Source organism: Lynx canadensis, chromosome C2 (assembly GCF_007474595.2).
Source record: "Lynx canadensis isolate LIC74 chromosome C2, mLynCan4.pri.v2, whole genome shotgun sequence".
Taxonomy (NCBI): Eukaryota; Metazoa; Chordata; class Mammalia; order Carnivora; family Felidae; genus Lynx; species Lynx canadensis.
In genome coordinates this window covers 87,889,834-87,909,631 of record NC_044311.2, presented here as the reverse complement: position 1 = coordinate 87,909,631, position 19,798 = coordinate 87,889,834, and the positions used below count along the sequence as shown (strand labels likewise).

General features: G+C 37.5%; 1 protein-coding gene across 1 annotated transcript in view; it reads right to left on the bottom strand.

The window, feature by feature from the left end:
- The window catches only part of OSBPL11 (oxysterol binding protein like 11), an 85,440-nt gene that overhangs the window by 26,957 nt on the left and 38,685 nt on the right, over positions 1–19,798 (bottom strand). The window contains exons 7-9 of the mRNA XM_030330522.1: positions 15,633–15,778; positions 9,630–9,770; positions 491–989 (exon numbers count right to left, since the gene is read on the bottom strand). Of these exons, the coding sequence (XP_030186382.1) occupies positions 491–989; positions 9,630–9,770; positions 15,633–15,778 (786 nt within the window). The remainder of the gene's footprint in view (positions 1–490; positions 990–9,629; positions 9,771–15,632; positions 15,779–19,798) is intronic.

Below are 19,798 nucleotides of genomic sequence, written 5' to 3'. Positions count from 1 at the left end.
ATGGTAAATATCTCATTTCATAGGATATTATAGTCATTAAACATGTTTTAAAGATTATCAATGACATGGGAAAATGATTGTTTAGTACAAAAAAGCAGGACAGAAAACTACAGACAGAACAAATCCCAATTTTACAAAAGAGAAATAAAAGTATGAACATGTACACAATTTAAAAAATACAAAATGCTAGCTAAATTTATCCCTCTCTGGATGGAGGGTTTAGAGAAACTTTATTTTCTCCTTGATATTTTTCTCAGTTTCCCATATATTCTACAATAAGAATATTTTATATTTAAAACCAGGGAAAATTTTTAAAAGGATAATTTATACTTGTCCATAAATATGAGCCTCCCCTCCCCCACCATTCTGGAACAACTAAAAATTAGAAGTAGTACACATGACATTTCAGAATTGTAATATTTATCTAAGCTTCCCCAAATTTAAGATTATAGTTAGATATTAAAAATTGGAGGATAGTCTTCCTACTTACCTTCTCCAACCATTGTTACGCCTATCGACATGCCTAAGAATTTGCTCTTAGTCCAGACATGTGCATTTACACACATCTTCCTCTCTGCACATTCTGCATAAAATCCTGAGACTGGAGGATGATGGGAAACCTGCTCAGCAACAAATCTGACTGTATAACAGTCTGGTCCCGCCTGGCTCAAAGCCTCCTCTGATAGAGGAGCATGATTTGTGACTGCCTGGGTAGAAGAGCTGCTGATAACAGTGGATGCAACCTCGCTTTTTGGCATCCTCCAGGAACAGTGAAATGTTTCTCCAATGATAGGATTGTACGGTTTCTTAGCAATGGCTCCTTTCCGGCCTTCATGAAATGAGGTAAGGTAGTACTCAACAAAACGAATCATTCTATCCTCAGCTGTGGCTCCATTAGTAATGGCTATGAATAGGTCTGGATGAGACATAAAGTCTGCATACATTTCCAGCAAGGAACGCTTCTCTAGGATAAATGTAGGAAGCACCACCTAAAATAACAACAACAAAATTATCAACCAAAGTGGGAAATTTTAATCCATGCGCATATCTGTAGATAACTATTCTTACCTTTCTGAAAACACTTTATTCTAGATGAGCATTAAAAACAAAGTCACAAAAATATTTGCTCTCATTAAAAAATAAGGATGCTTGGGGCACCTGGCTGGCTCAGTCTGAAGAGCGTGAGACTCTTGATTGTGGGGCTGTGAGTTCGAACCCATGTTGGGTGAAGAGATTAGTTAAAAAAATAAAATCTTAAAAAAATTTATAAAAAATAAGCACACTTAAAAGGAAATGAAAGTCAAGTTAAGATTAAACACCAAGAAGGTCAGGTAGAAGAAAATTTTTAAAAAATCCTCAAACTCCTAGACTGGATAAAAGTATCATCAGGGAAATGGTGGTAAAACTCAAAGTAAATGCTACCCATGCTTTTTTTTTTTCCTTTTCTGCTTTCAAAATAAATTGTGGCTGACTGAACAAGATATGAGATATGAAAAGAGGCAATAAATGCCATTCCCTGAAAATAAACAGACTCGAGATCACTGACCCAAGCAAAAATTCTAACTTACACTTAATTTTAAGAAGGGAACTTGTTTTGTTGTTGTTGTTTGTTTTGTTTCATTTTGTTTTTAAGTAGGCTTCACACCCAATATGGGGCTTGAACTCACAACCTGGAGATCAAGAGTCCTATAGCTCTACCAACTGAGCCAGCCAGGCATCCCCCAAGAAGGGAACTTTTGCCTTTTACAAAGATGGTGTCAAAGGTAAAGAAGGAAGGCTCTGTACCTCCCAAAGGTAAAGAAGGAAGGCTCTGTACCTCCCAAAGCAGGGGCCAAAGCAAAGGCTCTGAAGGCCAAGAAAGCAGTGCTGAAAGGTGTTCACAGTCACAAACAAAAAAGATCCGCATGTCACCTACCTTCCAACGGACCAAGACACTATATCTCTGAAGGCAGCACAAATATCTTCAAAAGAGTGCCCCCAGGAGAAACAAGCTTGACCACTATGCCATCATCAAGTTCCCCCTGACTACCCAGTCAGCCACGAATAAAATAGAAGACAACACACTTGTTCACTGTGGATGTCAAGGCCAACAAGCACCCGATCAAAAGGCTATGAGGAAGCTCTATGACACTGAGGAGGTCAAGGTCAATGTTTTGATCAGGTCCTAGGGAGATAAGAAGGCATATGTTCAACTGGCTCCTGACTATGGATGTTGCCAACAAAATTGGGATCACCTAAACTGAATCCAGGTGGCTAAATCTAAATCTAAATTTTTTCACCAAAAAACCCACAAAAACCCACAAAAAAAAAAAAAAAAAAAGGAGGGAACTGGTGACACCTAAAGCCAGGTAACTGTAAGAAAGATAAGTTTTCTTTAGAGCAGAATTGGAGAGGCACGACGAACTGGTTCAACAAACTGAAAAAGCAATGCTGCAATATTTTTCAAGAGCCCAAAGATGTTTGTATCCATTTAGCCTAGTAAGTATTCTTCTAGAAATTTAGCCTTAGGAAACAATATGAATCAAGAAAAAGAAATGCAAAAACAAAATTAAAAGCTATGCTTTTAACAGTGGTTTAGAGAACTTAAATACAGAACTTTCACCTGATGAACTACTGTATCATTTAAAAAGATGGTTATGAAGACGATACAGGAATACAAAAGATACCAATGTTACAGGTTCATTTCATGGTGGATTGAATATATACATCTTAACTACACTTTCTACTGAAATCCATTAAAATTATATTAAATATTTTCATATAAAGACAAACCCAGACACCAGGAAAGCAGAAAAGAGCAACAACATTTTGGGAGTTGTTAACTAGAAAGCTAGGGGTTTATAGATTCCGGAGAGGGTTCAAGAACTGGAACTGACAGCATCAGGTACCTCTGGATCTGAGGGTTAACATGAATGCTAAAATAATGATGACTGAGTGAAATCTATGTGCAAAACAACTGGATCCTTAAATCCCCTCCCCAATTCTACAGTGTTGTTAACTGTCCTTCCTGCACCTCAGCCAAGGTCTGGAAGTTTAGTCTCTCCAGAATGAAACAAGGTGGCTTATTCTCTAGTTTGGGGAACACCAGGGGCTTCCAAGAGAACGGATACCATACTGATAAAAGGGGTAGGAAGGAACCCTATATGAATTAAATGTTAGATGCTGAGATCCTCTCCCACCTAGTCCTCTTCTCTTCCACACTCCTAGTTGCTCTGCCCACCAACCAGGAGATCAGAAGAATGCTTTCTCTAACCCTAGAGGGAAAAATCTAATGATGCTAACACTAGGTTCCCCAGCAAATCCAGATTACTTGACACTGAAAAGCATAGGTTCCACCTATACATTCGAAACTTAAAATCAGGTTTTTAGCTTCCCTACACTTAATCATGAACAGAAATCCAAGAAATTCCAGATCTCTGAGAAAGTCTCTAACTAAGAATACAAAGACCAAGATAAAGAACAGACTTGGAAGAAACAGAAACCTCTCTGAAGGAAGAGGGGGAAACCTTAAAAATAATGATTAATATCGTCAGAGACTTTTTTTTTTTTTAATTTTTTTTTTTTTTTCAACGTTTATTTATTTTTGGGACAGAGAGAGACAGAGCATGAACGGGGGAGGGGCAGAGAGAGAGGGAGACACAGAATCGGAAACAGGCTCCAGGCTCTGAGCCATCAGCCCAGAGCCTGACGCGGGGCTCGAACTCACGGACCGCGAGATCGTGACCTGGCTGAAGTCGGACGCTTAACCGACTGCGCCACCCAGGCGCCCCATCGTCAGAGACTTGAAAAGATATCAGATACATGAAACAAGGATGCTTTTTGAAAAACAAAATTCAAAAATTTTAAAACATGGTAACAAAAATTAAAAATCAAGAGAAGTTTCAAGGGCGCCTGAGTGGTTCAGTCTTAAGGTTAAGCATCTGACTTCAGCTCAGGTCATGATCTCATGGCTCACGAATTCAAGCCCTGCATCAGGCTCTGTGGTAACAGCTCAGAGCCTGGAGCCTGCTTTGGATTCTGTGTCTTCCTCTCTCTCTGATCCTCCCCCACTCACGCTCTGTCTGTCTCTAAGATGAATAAACATTAAAAAAAAAAAAAAAAAGATTTCAGAGAGAACAGGAATGGAGAAGACAAAGTCATCACTGAAAAAATTCAAGAAAATTTTAGAGAACTGAAATATATGAGTTGTCATACTGCAAAGGCTCACCAAATGCCCAGAGATGATGGATAAAAAGACTCCTATATCAAGACATGTCACTGTGAAATTTCAGACTTCTAGGGACAAGGGAAAGATTCTAAATTTCAGATAGAAAAACAAACAAAACAAGTTACATAAGATGACAAACTGGAATGACTTCAGTCTTTTTACCAGAATCCTGTAGCAAGGAGGCAATATTCTAAAGGAAAATTAGTTGCAAGTTAGAAATTCTATACAAACTCGCAATCAAATATGAGGGCAAAATAAAGACATTTCAAACATACATTTTCACACTTTGCCTCCCACAGACCTTTCAATGAGGTTAAAGGAAGATGTGCTTCACTAAAATGAGAGGCAACCAAACAAGAAGGAATACAGGAAATAGACCTAGCACAGGAGGACAATGAAAGGACATCCCAGGAAGAAAGCTGTACAGCAGACACAGGGAAACTGGTCCACATCAGAGTGGTGTGATTCAAGAGACAGACATATGGAAGACTGTTATCCACGTGCTCCATGCTGCCACTGTCACCAACTTTTGAAACCTGAGGACAGAATGAATGCTCTAGGGAAACTGGTCCCATCTGCATCTGTATTTGGCTTGTGGTGGGCATCTGCTGAAGTACCAACTCTCCTTTTCATGCCCTCCTGTCTGGATTGGCTGAAGATATTCATTTCACCCAAAGACATGTTCTGGCTACAATCTACCTCTGAGAGTTGGAGGTGGGTCACAGTGGATGACCCTTGCTTAGCAGTGGAAAACACTGAGCAGATTCTTCCCTCTGCCCACATTTCTGCTGAATGTCCAGTATCTGGCTCATACCAAATGCTTTAACTCTGTGAGCCATATATTTCACAGGACTTACTCAGAACTTTGCCTTCTCATTTCTTCATAAAGGGCTCTTCTAAAATTTCTCAATAATTTATAAGAAGCTGAAGCCAGGGACTCTGTTTACCTTATCCTCTCCTGGGAGCCCTCTCCTATGAATGGGAAAGAGCCCTCATATAGCTAAGCTTGTGCTGGCTATTCATTTTTTCCTAAATTAAATAACATTGTTATGGGATACTTTTACAGGTGGTAAAACTATAAAAAAAAAAATAGGGAGATGATTAATATGAAAGTCAAGTAAGTGGCTACATCTAGGAAACAGTAGGGACTACAATTAGGAAGGGCCCTCCGAGAGCTTCCAAGTTTTGGCCATTTCACAACCTGTTATCTGAGACGTGAGTACATACGTATTCATTTCACTATTGTCCTTTGAACTGTCCTTTATACCCACAAAAGATCATTTGTATATTTCACAAAGAGAGTATTAACTGAAAAAAGGAAATGTAACAAAATTGGAAATAAACTACATATATGAAGAAAGACTGGAAGGGATTCTAAAAACTTAGTGTTGTGTTGTTAGGGTGATAAAATCATAGGAGATTTTTTTTTCTTTATTTTCCAAAATTTTCTGTAAACTGTATAATTATACCGAATTCATAATATTATTTAAAAAGGAACAAAATGAACAGTTATTACTTATTCACAACATGCAGACTTGGACCCACATGTTGCTATAGTCCCAGCACCTACCACAGTGTCTGAATATAAAGGGGGCTCAAAAAATATTTGTTCTATCAGTGTTATTGTTAGAAAGAAGGTGGTAGATGTGACTATAGTTTAGACACCACATTTTTAAATGTTGCTCAAAAATACCATTCTTTTCAATGTTATGTGAATGTTTGTAATTCATAGTTGGTTAATGTTAATGATTTTATATATAAATGCTATGTATATGTATTTATATCTTTAATTAACAAGGAACAAGTGTGGGGAAACAATATTATATATAGTTATCATGTGTAGTTATCATGCTTAGAGAGAGCTTTAGCATCTGGATTATTACCATAGCACATTCTTTTCCAATGTTCTTATCCTCATAAACCCCTATACTGTTCTTACACCTTACAAACCTAAATCTACTAAGGGACAGCAAACACCAAGAATAACCAAACCTTTCATATCATTATGCATTAAAAAATATTTTTTTAAGTTTATTTATTTTGAGAGAGAGCACAAGCAGAGGAGGGACAGAGACAGAGAGGGGAGAGAGAGAATCCCAAGCAGGCTCTGCACTGTCAGCACAGAGCCCAATGTGGGGCTCAAACTCATGAACTGTGAGATCGTGATCTGAGCTGAAGGTAGACACTTAACTGTCCGAGCCACCCAGGTGCCCCTCATTATGCATTCTAACTGATTTTACAACTAATAGTCTTTTTTAAAGCACTAAAATGAAAATATTTCCAGAATAGAAAAGATACCCAGATGAAATATTAAGGTTAGATGAAAGAAGAAAGGTTAATGAGTTTCTTTAATAATTCCTAAAATGTTTGCTTCTTGGGTTTTTAATTCAATCCACTTCTTTTTAAACTTTCCTGTAATCACTACAAGCCTAAGTAAAGAAAAAAATGTTTTGATTTTGAGATGCTTCAAAGTAAATGCTAAAGGCAAAATGCTTTCTATTTAAGTTAGATTTTAAGTTACTTTTTTTGTTGTTTTTTGTTTTTAAATTTTTTTAAGTTTTTTTTTTTTTTTTTTTTTGAGAGAGCACACGGGAGGGACAGAGAGAGAAGACAGAGGGGAAGAGAGAGAGAGAGAGAGAGAGAGAGAGAGAGAGAGAGAGAGAGAAGAGAATCCTAAGCAGCACTGTGACAGCGCAGAGCTCGATGCAGGGCTTGAACCCACAAACCGTGAGATCTGGACCTAAGCCAAAATCAAGAGTCAGTGGCTGAACCGAATGAGCCACCCGGGCACCCATTTGTTTTTAGAGAGAGAAAGTGGCGCAAGCAGGGGAGAGGGGCAGAGGAAGAGAGAAAGAGAGAAAACCTTAAGCAGGCTCCATGCCCAGTGTGGAGCCTGATGAAGGTCTCAATCCCAGGACCCTGAGATCATGACCTGAGCCAAAATCAAGAGTTGGACACTCCAACTGACTGAGCCACCCAGGTGCCCCTTATTTAGGTTATTTTCTATTTTTTTTTTTTTTTTAAGATTTGTTTTTAGGGGCCCCTAGGTGGCTTAGTTAGTTAGGTGTCTGACTTTGGCTCAGGTCGTTGTGATCTCACGGTTCAGGAGTTCGAGCCCCACGTCGGGCTCTGTGCTGGCAGCTCAGAGCCTGAAGCCTGCTTCAGATTCTGTGACTCCCTCTCTCTCTGCCTCTCCCTTGCTCACATTCTGTCTCTGTCTCTCAAAAAATAATTAAAAATAAAATATTTGTTTTTAATGTTTATCTATTATTTTTGAGAGAGAGAGAGAGAGAGGGAGAGGGAGAGGGAGAGAGAGGGAGGGAGAGCAGAGAAAGAAGGGGATGGAGGATCTGAAGCAGGCTCTGTGGTGGCAGCAGTGAGCCAGATGTGGGGCTTGAGCTCTTGAACCACAAGATCATGACCTGAGCTGAAGTTGGATGCTCAACCTCCTGAGCCACCCAGGTGCCCCTGGGTTACTTTTAATCTATACTTTCATTACCTTCAATGGCATCAAAATCCTTAATTTGAAATATAGCTCCTAAAGTCAATTCTGAAATCCCATACTAATGCAAAGTAGTATCAGTAATAATTCAAAGTACATAATCCCGTAGTAGTAATATTTGACATATATAGGTTTTGAGTCTAATTTGCTTTTTATTTTATTTTTTATTATCTTTAGATAGAGAGGGTGTGCATGCATGTGAGAGCATAAGGGAGGGGCGGAGGGAGAGGGAGAGAGAGAATCTTAAGCAATCTCCATGCTCAGCATGGAGCCCAAGGTGGGGTTCAATCCCACAACCCTTGGATCATGACTTGAGCTGAAATCAAGAGTCAGATGCTCAGCCGACTGAGCCACCTAGGTGCCACTCTAATTTGCTTTTTATAATTTTTAAAAATGTTTTATTTATTTTTTGAGAGAGAGAGAGAGAGAGAGAGAGAGGAGAGAAAGTGGGGGAGGGGCAGAGAGATGGGGACAGAGAATCCGAAGTAGGCTCTGCGCTGACAGGCTGATACAGTGAGTCCGATGTAGGGTTCAAACCCAGAAACTGTGAGACCATGACCCGAGCCAAAATTGGATGCTCAACCAACTGAGCCACCCAGATGCCCTAATTTGCTTTTTAAATTAACTTCATAGATTGCTAAAACAAATGAAGACACACTAATTAGATAAACTAGAAATGGAAAAGACTGGACCAAAACTAAAAACCATAGATTAGTGTTTCTCAAACTTTAATGTATATATGAACCACATGGGGGATCTTATTAAAATGTAGATCTGGTCCTCTAAGTTTGGGGTTGGGGGCTGAGATTCTGTACTTCTAACAAGTTCTCAGGCAATGGAGATGTTACTGGTCTTCAGACAACAATGTTTTTTTCTAGTTTTACTAAGGTATAATTGACAAATAAAATTGTTAAGATATTTAAAGTGTACATTGTGATGATTTGATATATGAGTACATTGTCAAAGAATTTCCACGTCGGTTAATTCAGACCACACTTTTAAAGTAAGCAAGGCTATGGGGTGCCTGAATGGCTCAGTCGACTAAGTGTCTGACTTCGGATCAGGTCATGATTTCATGGTTCATGGGTTCGAGCCCCACATTGGTCTCTGTGCTGACAGCTCAGAGCCAGGAGCCTGCTTCAGATTCTGTGTCACCCTCTGTCTCTGCCCCTCCCCTGATCACACTCTGTGTCTCTCTCTCTCTCTCTCAAAAATAAACATAAAAAAAATTTTTTTAAGTAAGCAAGGCTACAGACCAGAGGACTGCAAAGTATGGCCTTTGGGGAAAATCTGGCCTGTGTTTTTATAAATAAAGTTTTGTTGGAACACAGCCATGCCCAGTCCAACATATTATCTATGGCTGCTTTCATACTATAAAGGCAGAGCTCAGTAGTTCCAACAGAGACCAGTGTCCACATAGCTGAAAATATTTATTATCGACCCCTTTACAAAGATGTTTGTTGACCCTTGTTATAGATAACACCCAAAATGTACGATCCAAAAAGGGAAGTAAGAGTAAAGAAGAAGTGGTCAAAGCCTTTCATGGTTTTCTGGGATTGCATCCTTTTCTTTCAATTTTCCAGTTCTGTATACCAATGGACCTCTGTCATTTGTACAGAAATAAGATTAGAGGTGTTTACTTGCCATATGACTTCCCGCTGTACAAGATAAGGCACATTTTTTATGAAATAAGAAATTTTGATCAAGAGACTAAGAAACCCAGTCCATAGATCTTGGGGCTATAAGTTTGAGCCCCACATCAAGTAGAAAAACTACTTAAAAAATAAAATCTTAAAAAAAAAAAAGAGAGAGAGAGACTAAAAAACCAATTCATAAAAAATAAAAGCCCTGACAACATTAACACTTACAGGTATAGTCCTGACCTACTGATCTCCACAGCCAGTTTACCCCATTACTTACTCTTGTTAAGTCCATGCCCAGCTTAAGCTGTGACAACAGATGTAGGATAACACTACGTTGCTCTTCCACAGCTCCCAGGTCATCCTCCTTGTTGTCACATGTATCCTCTACCTCATCATCTGCATTTATTTCTTCAGGTTCCTTGATGTAAAACAAAGCAAAAGTCTAACGTTTAGATTAATAAGTGCTTATTAATATCCATGAAGAATAAAAGTCTCTTTCTGTCACTGTTTTTTTGTGCAAGAAGACTCTTGTGTTTTCTTTCTTTTCAAAAGAGAAATTGGATTAAGCAGCAAGCTTTGCACACAACAGATAGAAATGCTAATTAAAGGACAGAATTCACAGCCACACTAAAAAAAAATAAATAGGGGCGCCTGGGTGGCGCAGTCGGTTAAGCGTCCGACTTCAGCCAGGTCACGATCTCACGGTCCGCGAGTTCGAGCCCCGCGTCAGGCTCTGGGCTGATGGCTCGGAGCCTGGAGCCTGTTTCCGATTCTGTGTCTCCCTCTCTCTCTGCCCCTCCCCCCGTTCATGCTCTGTCTCTCTCTGTCCCAAAAATAAATTAAAAAAAAAAAAGTTGAAAAAAAAAATTTAAAAAAAAAAATAAATAAATAAAAGTGTATGTCAAACTTGTAAACATTTATATTCGGCCTAAATGAATCTGAGAACAAGCAAAAATCTTTCTAAAAATATAACTTCATCACTTAGCCATGGAATAGATTTCATTCAATAAGCCCATTATCATTTATATTAAACATAATGAGTTTTGCCACAAAAATAATATATGAGATACATATATTTTATAAACACTCTTTTTCAAAAAGAGTGAAGAATGTCTCATCTGAATCTCAGGCTTTGCAAGCTTGGACCACCTGTTTGGGGGCACTACCACTACCTATAATTTAAGTTGAAGATGCTTTGAGAATAAAATATTTGCCCTTTTTTAAAGCTAAAATTATACAAGTAAAATTGAAAAGTGATTGTACATGTCAAGTCTGACTACTATAATGTATCTTTCCATATTCATTCATTCTTGGAATTGTCAGGAAGAAACTTGGGGGCTGAAGAAAATCCTAGGTGCAGGTATAGAAGTTATTCATGCAGTCTTAATGCCACAAAAAGGTTCTCTGCACAGCTCTTCAATCACTCAATCAACCTCTTGGAAAACTGAAAATGTTTACTTTCATTTCAATAGGGTCTTAGTTTCAGATAATCATTTAAGAGAAACTGAATTTCTTATTCCTATTTAAACAATAAGTAATAGTTTCAAATTCCAAGATTCTACAGAATCTTATCATGTTCATTTCTCATGTTTAATGTGGGGAGGGGCATTCCCATCTCTCTCAGTGGTACCTCTTTTTAGTACCTTTGTGCAAGACAGCTTTGATATTATAGATTTTAAGTTATGAAGATTTTTAAAAGAATATGATTTTTAAAGAATTTCTAAAAATGTTTTATTATTTTTGACAGAGAGAGCATGAGCGGGGGAGGGGCAGAGAAAGAGGGAGACACAGAATCCGAATCAGGCTTAAACTCACAGACCGTGAGATCATGACCTGAGCCGAAGTCGGATGCTCAACCGACTGAGCCACCCAGGCGCCCCGAAAAAGAATATGATTTTGATAATGTCTCAAGCCTTTAATTTTCTCTTCATATAATCAAATCCTATTAAATAAGAAGCCCATCTGTCCTCTGTAGCTAGGCAAAAACCAATCTTAATCAGGCATAAAATCAAGAACTTAATGTTCTCAGATGTTAAAAATTATTCAAAACAAAATACAAAACATAGCAACAGAATTAAAGAATAATGGGTTTCTGGCCATTCTTTTGCCTTTGTTTTTCTCCTTTTTCCTCTTCCTTTTTACCAAGGAAATCTATCAGCTCAAATTCTGATAATTCAATTAAAAGTCTAGTTCGTTCATGTTAAGACCACACAGACAACTACTGTTTGTATATTTCAGAATTACTTCTACTTTTACAACCTTAAGGAGAGATCCCAAAGGCTTTCTGAATTCCCCTTTACAATGGCTAGTAAGTCTGTCAGGAAGTACTTCCTGTTGTCTATTCTAAAATCAGTTGCAAAATATAGTCTAATGAAGTTTAAGTACACTTAGGAAAGTTTACTCAGTATACAACGGGGAAAAGTTGATCATCCACTTCTCTACATATGGACACCAAATATAATTACTAATTTGAGAAATGTTGAGAAAAACTCTATTAGGTCTTGATTAAATAATGTTCTCCAACCCTCTGAAGAGGTACCATTATGTTTAGGGTCAGAACCTAGGACACAGAATAATAATGCAAACATAATCTTTTTTTTTTTTTTTTAATTTTTTTTTTCAACGTTTATTTATTTTTGGGACAGAGAGAGACAGAGCATGAACGGGGGAGGGGCAGAGAGAGAGGGAGACACAGAATCGGAAACAGGCTCCAGGCTCTGAGCCGTCAGCCCAGAGCCTGACGCGGGGTTCGAACTCACGGACCGCGAGATCGTGACCTGGCTGAAGTCGGACGCTTAACCGACTGCGCCACCCAGGCGCCCCATTGCAAACATAATCTTAACATTACTATATATTACAAAGTTGACATTGTGTTTTGGAACCTCCTCCAATGAAAATAATATTAAAGAAATAAAACATAATCTGGTAGAAAATCTATTTAAAAGAGTACAGTTTTTATTGTTTTTATAAAAATAGTCATATTCATTGGAATAGAAAAAAAGAGGAATTCTATTAATCAATTGTTGATTCTAAATCTTGTTGATTCTAAATTTGGAAGCTCTTCTTTCTTCTTGAAATGTCTCTTCTTAGAGATCATCATGCCTTTCTTAAAGAAAAGCTTAGGGGCACCTGGGTGGCTCAGTCAGTTGAGTGCCTGACTCTTGATTTCCGCTCAGGTCGTATCTCACAGTTCGTGAGACAGAACCCCACGCTGGGCTCTGTGCTGACAGTGCAGAGTCTGCTTAAGATTCTCTCTCTCCCTCCCTCTCTGCCCCTCCCCCGTTCTCTCTCTCCCTTTCTCTCTCTACCCCCTTTCTCTCAAAATAAATAAATAAACATAAAAAAAGAAAAGAAACGCTTAAGAGAAAAGCTTTACCAAAATTCAAATGAATGTGCTCAAATGTGTAAAATCCCTACAAACGCAGAACGGTTTGCAGACAGTGGCAAGAGCTACTAAGTTTCTAGGAATTCATAATATTTGGAGACTGCATAGCAAAGGGAAACCCCAATATTCCACAAAAGTCATATTAACCCCATCTTTGTCCTTCTGATTTCTGACTTGGGCACAAAGGAACTGTGGGCTTCATTCTGGCCTCACCAGGGTTTATTTCTTCCATCACACGACAGCAAAATTTCCACTACCATATGTCTGCCTCCAGCTTGCATTAACACTCATATTTCAAAGAAGGCATGTATGAAATTTTTAGAAAATGCAGGTCTATTCTGGTATGCTTGAGTCTAGTGTCTTGTGTAATTAAAAATAATATCTATGCACTTATTTTTTTTTCTACTTACACTAGGTGATATATCTGGTCTGCTCACTATTTCAAAAGATTTGGAAATATAGCAATGCTCTCCTGCCCACCTCTGAGTCCCATCTTTAACTTATGCCTCTATCCTGATCCCCAACATGCTTTGTATTCTCATTGAGAAGAATGAATATGTTGGACTAAAGGACTTATAGTTTCTAATTTTCACTTACAAATTATATCTCTAGTCCTGATTTCTCTCCAAAGCTTTGGTTTCATTATTTTTAACTGCTTTTTATATATGTTTAAATCATATATCCTTCTCTTACATAAAATTCAACATGTTCAGGGGCACCTGGCTCACTCAGTCAATAGAGCCTGCAACTCTTGATCTTGGGGTTGTGAGTTCATGCCCCACACTGGGGGGCATAGGGATTACTTAAAAATAAAATCTTTACAAATTCAACATGTTCATAAACCATACCAAACCTTTTCTCTCTAAAGACTCTTCCTAGTTTTCCTAACTTTGTGAATGGCACCACAATTCTATCTAGTCATATAGGCTCACAAACTTGGGAGTCATTCTTCATCCAACCCTACATCCAGTCAATCCCAAGTCCAGCTGATTTTCGTTTGAAATGCACATTACCTATTCATTTGTCTTCATTTCTACTTCCATAGCCTTCTATCCACACTTCAATTCTAGATCATTACCATATACCAATCTTCTTAAACATATCCCATGCTCATGATTTTTATCATTAAGACTAGATTCTCCTGCATGATTTTTATGTTCCTTGGAGGTACAGCTTACACTGTATTCTATGGAATAGTGGTTCTAGGGATTATCACTCCCCAGAGAATGCAACATGAATGGCCATCTGGATTTGTAAAATCCAACCACCCTGTGATCATTTTCCATAAACCAGGTGCTCTGCTAAATTCATTTTATGTTCATAACAATCTTATATTAACATTCCTGACTTACAGATGAGAAAATTGAAGCTAAGTGGTTAATTATTAGCCCACATGTCAACGATAAGACGTGATTTTAAAACCATCAGGCAAGCTTTTACCACAATAAGCATATATGCTTTAGTATCCCTGCTCCTGTTATTCCTCCATCTCAAGATCCCCTACTACTCCTCTTCTCTTCAAATCCTTTCTTCTTTGAAAGCCTGATTCCAACTCTACTTTCTCTCCAAAGCATTCCCCTCCACTCTATTCAATACACTTCTCTTCTTTCTCTGAATGCCCACATCCCAACAGCTTAAACCATATCAAGTAAGATAGGGAAAAAAATGCTGCTTCATGTTCTCCTCTCCTTGTTTCATGACTATATGTAATTGTGACTCCAAGTAGATTATAAATCTCTTCAGTGAAAGAACTATGTTTTCAATTTTTTGTGTCTCCTCTTAATTCCTAACTAGACATGTCATACACTAGATAGCTTAATAAAGACTAAAACTGCTTTGACTCTAGAAATGGTCAAAAAGCACTCCATACTTTTTTTCTTCTCTCTTGCCCACACTGTTGTCATTGCCCACTTCGTTAAGCCAAGGCTGTGGCCAGTTTTGGAAGTTTCTGTGTCATGTTCTTCTTTTAAGAAGAATTTGCTTGTATATAAATAACCAAAAGCTGTGCATTACTCTTAACTCAGTAATTCTACTTGGGAATATAACCTAAAGAAATAACCTAAATAAGAGGGAAAAAAAAGTAGACAAGATGATTTAGTGCTATTTACAGTAACAAAAAATAACAGAGACTAGATATTTAATAGCCTACTTCAACCTTTAAAAATTTAATTATATAGGCCAGAAAAAAAATGCTTATGGGAAGTATCAAGTAAAAAGAGCTTAAAATAAAACTATCTATGTAATTATCATGACCATAAAAATACCAGATGTGAACACAATATGATTGTTGTGTTCAATCACAAGACCAATATGATTTGCTACAGTGGTGGAATTATGACTAGAATAAGATATTCTTTAGCTTCTGAGAAATGTGGAATGAAAAATACTTTATAAAAATATTATAAAACCCTGGGACTGTGCTATTTTGAGTAACACTTGAAAACAACTGGTCTGGCAACGTGCTTACAACAAAAAGACTTAATAGTAAACTTTTATACTTGTAAACTTAATAGTAAGCATCCAGTAAATAACGTTAAATTAAGATAACGAGGTAAGAAATGTAACAGAGAAATATTGTACAAATAATAGAAGTTATTACCTAGAAAAATAAAAACATGCAAATCGCAATTTTAAAATACATTTTTAATCAAGCAAAAGTGAGCCCCAACTAAAAAAGGCACATAATTTAACCTGCAAAACACAACATGTACAAGTATTATACAACAGACCTCTTTAAAGCCAATGCAGTTTACAGTAGAAGAACAATATCTAGAGTCTGCAAGAATGCTGCTCTGGTGTTAGGGTGACTTGTACGCCCTGACAAAGAAAAGAGACCTGAACCTTTTCAGTGATTCCTAGTTTTTACATCAAAACCGTATTTTCACATTACCTTACCCTTGCTAATGGTCCAGATTCTTCAACACACTGTTCTTCTGGGACTGCCACTGGTTTACTTTGCTCAGTTGCAAAAGGCTGGTCAGCTCCATTTTTATAGTGGTTTGATAAAGGTATCTTTGGTTCTAACCACTCGATTGTCGTTCCTGATGAAGTAAGAGAAAACTTTCGCTGAAACTTGCTCATAATCTGGAAAGTTCAGCAGATGTGGATTTTATTAAACGATTTTGTTTTGAGCCCACAAGACTAAAAGCAATTCAAGCTGTTAAGACACTCCGCAAAACGGCCACTTGTATCTCATTAGCATGAGCACCATGATTGGGTATTTTACCACAGAGCAGCTTGCAACTTGAAATCAGATACCTTTTAAAAGAATCAACCCTGAATAGGACTGAACAACTTCTTGGGCAAATCCGGAAACCATAATGTATTCCCACCTTTCATAGTTGATTTGTTACCCTTTCTGTAAAAATACCTAACTGCATTAGGATTTAAGGAGTCACAATTACAGGAGGAGCCTGGAAGCATGCAACAGTAAAATTTTCTTCATTTTGGGACTGAATCTTATTCTCAGTAGCAATTTTCTAACCATTCAAGATAACCACCTTGAGCTAATAAAACTGCAAATATATGTCCATTCCTCTTTTTTTCAGTCATATAAAAAAGGTCCATATACTTTTAAACTGAAAGGCTCTTCTACTGAATAAATAATAGGTGACCTAGTGAAAGACAGTGGTCACATTTAGAGACCTGTCATCTTCTCAATTAATGACTCAAATGTCTCTTATTACCCTCAACTAGTATAACAAAGTGGATTCTATGCCTAATCAATAATGGAAAATGTTCCATTTGATTTCAGAGGCTGATCTAGGTTTCACAGAAGCTTGATTATTAGAGTCCTACAGTAAGGGATGCTCAGACTACCACAGCAGAAATTACAAACATGAGGGAATTTACTTGAAATGCCAGACTTCAGTACAGGGATAAATTATGAAGTACCTAACTAGGCTACTAGAGCATCCTGCCTTGCCACTCAGTTGTCTCATTTGGCACTGGGGGTGGGTATTCATGATTGGGGGAATGCCCTGGGTAAGTTCTAGGGGCCAGTTTAAAAATCCCAAAGAAATGAAAACATTTTGCTCCTATGTTAAAATGTTCATTCTTTTTAAAAAATGTTTATTTATTTATTTTAAGAGAGAGAGACAGACAGAGAGGGAGTGAGAGCAGGGGAGGAGCAGAGAGAGGGAGAGAATCCTAAGCAGGCTCCACTCAGTGCAGAACCTGATGCGGGGCTTGAACCCACGAACCGAGAGATCATGACCTGAGCTGAAATCAAGAGTTTGACGCTTAACTGACTGAGCCACCCAGGCACCCCTGAAATGTTTATTCTAAATATCAATATCTAGATGTCATTACTTATAAAGATAAAATGCACACAAACACTAAATATAAGAGATCTGTTTTAAGAGACTGCTCAACCAGAGGTGCCTGGGTGGCTGAGTCGGTTAAGTGTCTGACATTGGCTCAGGTCATGATCCCATGGTTCATGAGTTTGAGCCCTGATACATTGGGCTCCGTGCTGAGAGTGCACAGCCTGCTTGGGATTCTCTCTCTCCCCCTCTCTCTGCCCCTCCCCCATGCTCTCTCTCTCTCTGTCCCTCTCTCTCAAAATAAAAAAAATTTAAAACAATATATATTAAAGGGGCGCCTGGGTGGCTGAGTCAGTTAAGTGTCTGACTTCAGCTCAGGTCATGATCTCATGGTTCATGGGTTTGAGCCCGGCATCAGGATCTGTGCTGAGCTTAGAGCCTGAAGCCTGCTAAAGATTCTGTGTCTCCCTCTCTCTCTTCCCCTACCCCACTCATGCTCTGTCTCTGTCTCAAAAACAAATAAACATTAAAAAAAATTTTTAATAAAAAATATATATATTAAAGATTAAAAAAAATAACAGATTGCTCAACTGATTGGAAACCACAATACTCTTTATAAAACCAATCATCCGGTCTCAGGACCCCCCCCTAAATCAATGATCCTTATGGGACTAAACACTAATTTAAGCTTAGATTTGATTTCTTGTGTTATCTCAAAATTTGAGTGAAAAGGTAATTCAGTTTTTCTTTCCACGGTTATATTTTTATTCTCAAGTGACTAAAGAATAAATTTCTACAGACCTAATTTGAAAAACATGACCATTTACGGTAAGAAATACCAATACTAGTTAATCAATTCCACCACATATCCACAAATCTATGCTCCAAAACATAGTAATGAGAACAACTTTTAAATATTTCTGTAAAGTTTAGTCTGTTTCATTTGTTAATTAAAAATGCAAATTTAGGGGCGCCTGGGAGGCTCAGTCAGTTGAGCATCCCAACTCTCGATTTCAGCTCAGGTCATGTTCTTACGGTTCATGGGTTCAAGCCCTGCAGCTGGCTCTGTGCTATGTCAGCATACAGCCTGCTTGGAATTCTCTCACCCTCTCTCTCTGCCCCTTCCCCACTCACTCTCTCTGTCTCTCAAAATAAATAAACTTTAAAAAAATGCAAATTTATATTGTACATGTTTCACTAATCATGAAGCAATCATTTAAAAATATAATTATGTATTAAACTACACAAATGAAATTTCTAAGAATTAAAAAAATTATATAGTATTTAATTAATCAAGGATTAAGCATCTAGTATCTAGCAGTGTGCTACTTGATGTGCTTTGCAAAAATTACATACCATCAATTGGAAATAAACTTTCATTTCCCTAACAAATTATTATTACCAACACTAGAATTAAACCAAATTTCATAGCTCAAGGTAACTCATCCCATGTTCAACACAGAACAGTTAAGTAAACCAAAGATCTATCCCTTCAAAGGAACATAATGCAGCCAATAAAAATTATATTTACCAAAAGCATAACATAAATTGGAAAATATACTTGATATTAAGTGAAAAGTATAAGATAAAAATATATTTTTTCTAATAAAAATGGGGTAAAACAAAAACTAAGAAGGAAAGAAAACTTGGTGGGGTATGCACTAATATTAACAGTGGCAGTTTCTGGTTGGTAGGATAATGCAGGATTTGTTTCTTTTTTCAACTGTATAATAGTTCCTAAAATTTTTTACAATGAGTGTCTGTTGCTCTACTATAGGAGAAAATTTTCATTGGACTTCTTACAATTCTTCCAAGGCCCCAGTGCATGTTCACAACTCACAACTTAGGTATCTTATCTCTTTGGAACACCCTCCAGTCTCTCCCCACCCCGCCCCCCAAGCTAATTGTTTTTTTATCTTTTCTAGGCATTTCCCAGACCTTTTTCTGTCAGAAGTATTGGTCCATTTATATATTCTCCCCAAGCATCTTGTTTCTATTATAAGCAACACTTTCCATATTACAGTTAACTATTTACATGTTCATCCCCAAGTGAACTATGAGTTCCTTAAGGGAAACAAACATAGCTTATTGGCCTGTATAATACTGCCCTGACCTATACCTACAATTGACATTAAACATAGTTTGTTAGCTTGAAATATTGATTTAGGTGGGCATACATTTGAGAATGGAGGCTGTATTATACCCACATCAAGACCTGACTATGGTAAACTTTTTCCTGGGCCGAGACTCATTATCTTTCTAAAATATCTTTCTTTCACAAAGGGGTTAATTGGGTAAGAGAACAATAAATTGTGAACCACTAAGTTACTACTATTTATTAAAACAGTGTGATGCAGATGGAGGAGTTGGGGAGATGTTGTTAAAAGGGTACAAACTTGCAACTAGAAGATGAATAAATTCTGGAGATATAATACACACCATAGTGATTATAGTCAAAATACAGTATTACATACTTCAAAGTTGCTAAGTGACAAGATCCTAAATGTTCTCACCACAAAAAAGTATTAATTATGTGATATGATTGAGGTGTAGGCTTCAGTGGTAATCATGCTGCAATATGTATATGTATAAAATCAACATGCTGTGTACTTTAAACCTACACAATGTTATATGCCAATTATATCTCAATAAAGAAAAATGTGATTTTATTCATCTCATTTAATAGAAAACCTCATTTTTTGTCCTCCCACACAGTAACATTATTTTCCCCAGTAGATTAATTCCAACAAATAAGTGCTCTCAAATGCTAGATGTACACCTTCTTTTCAAACTAAA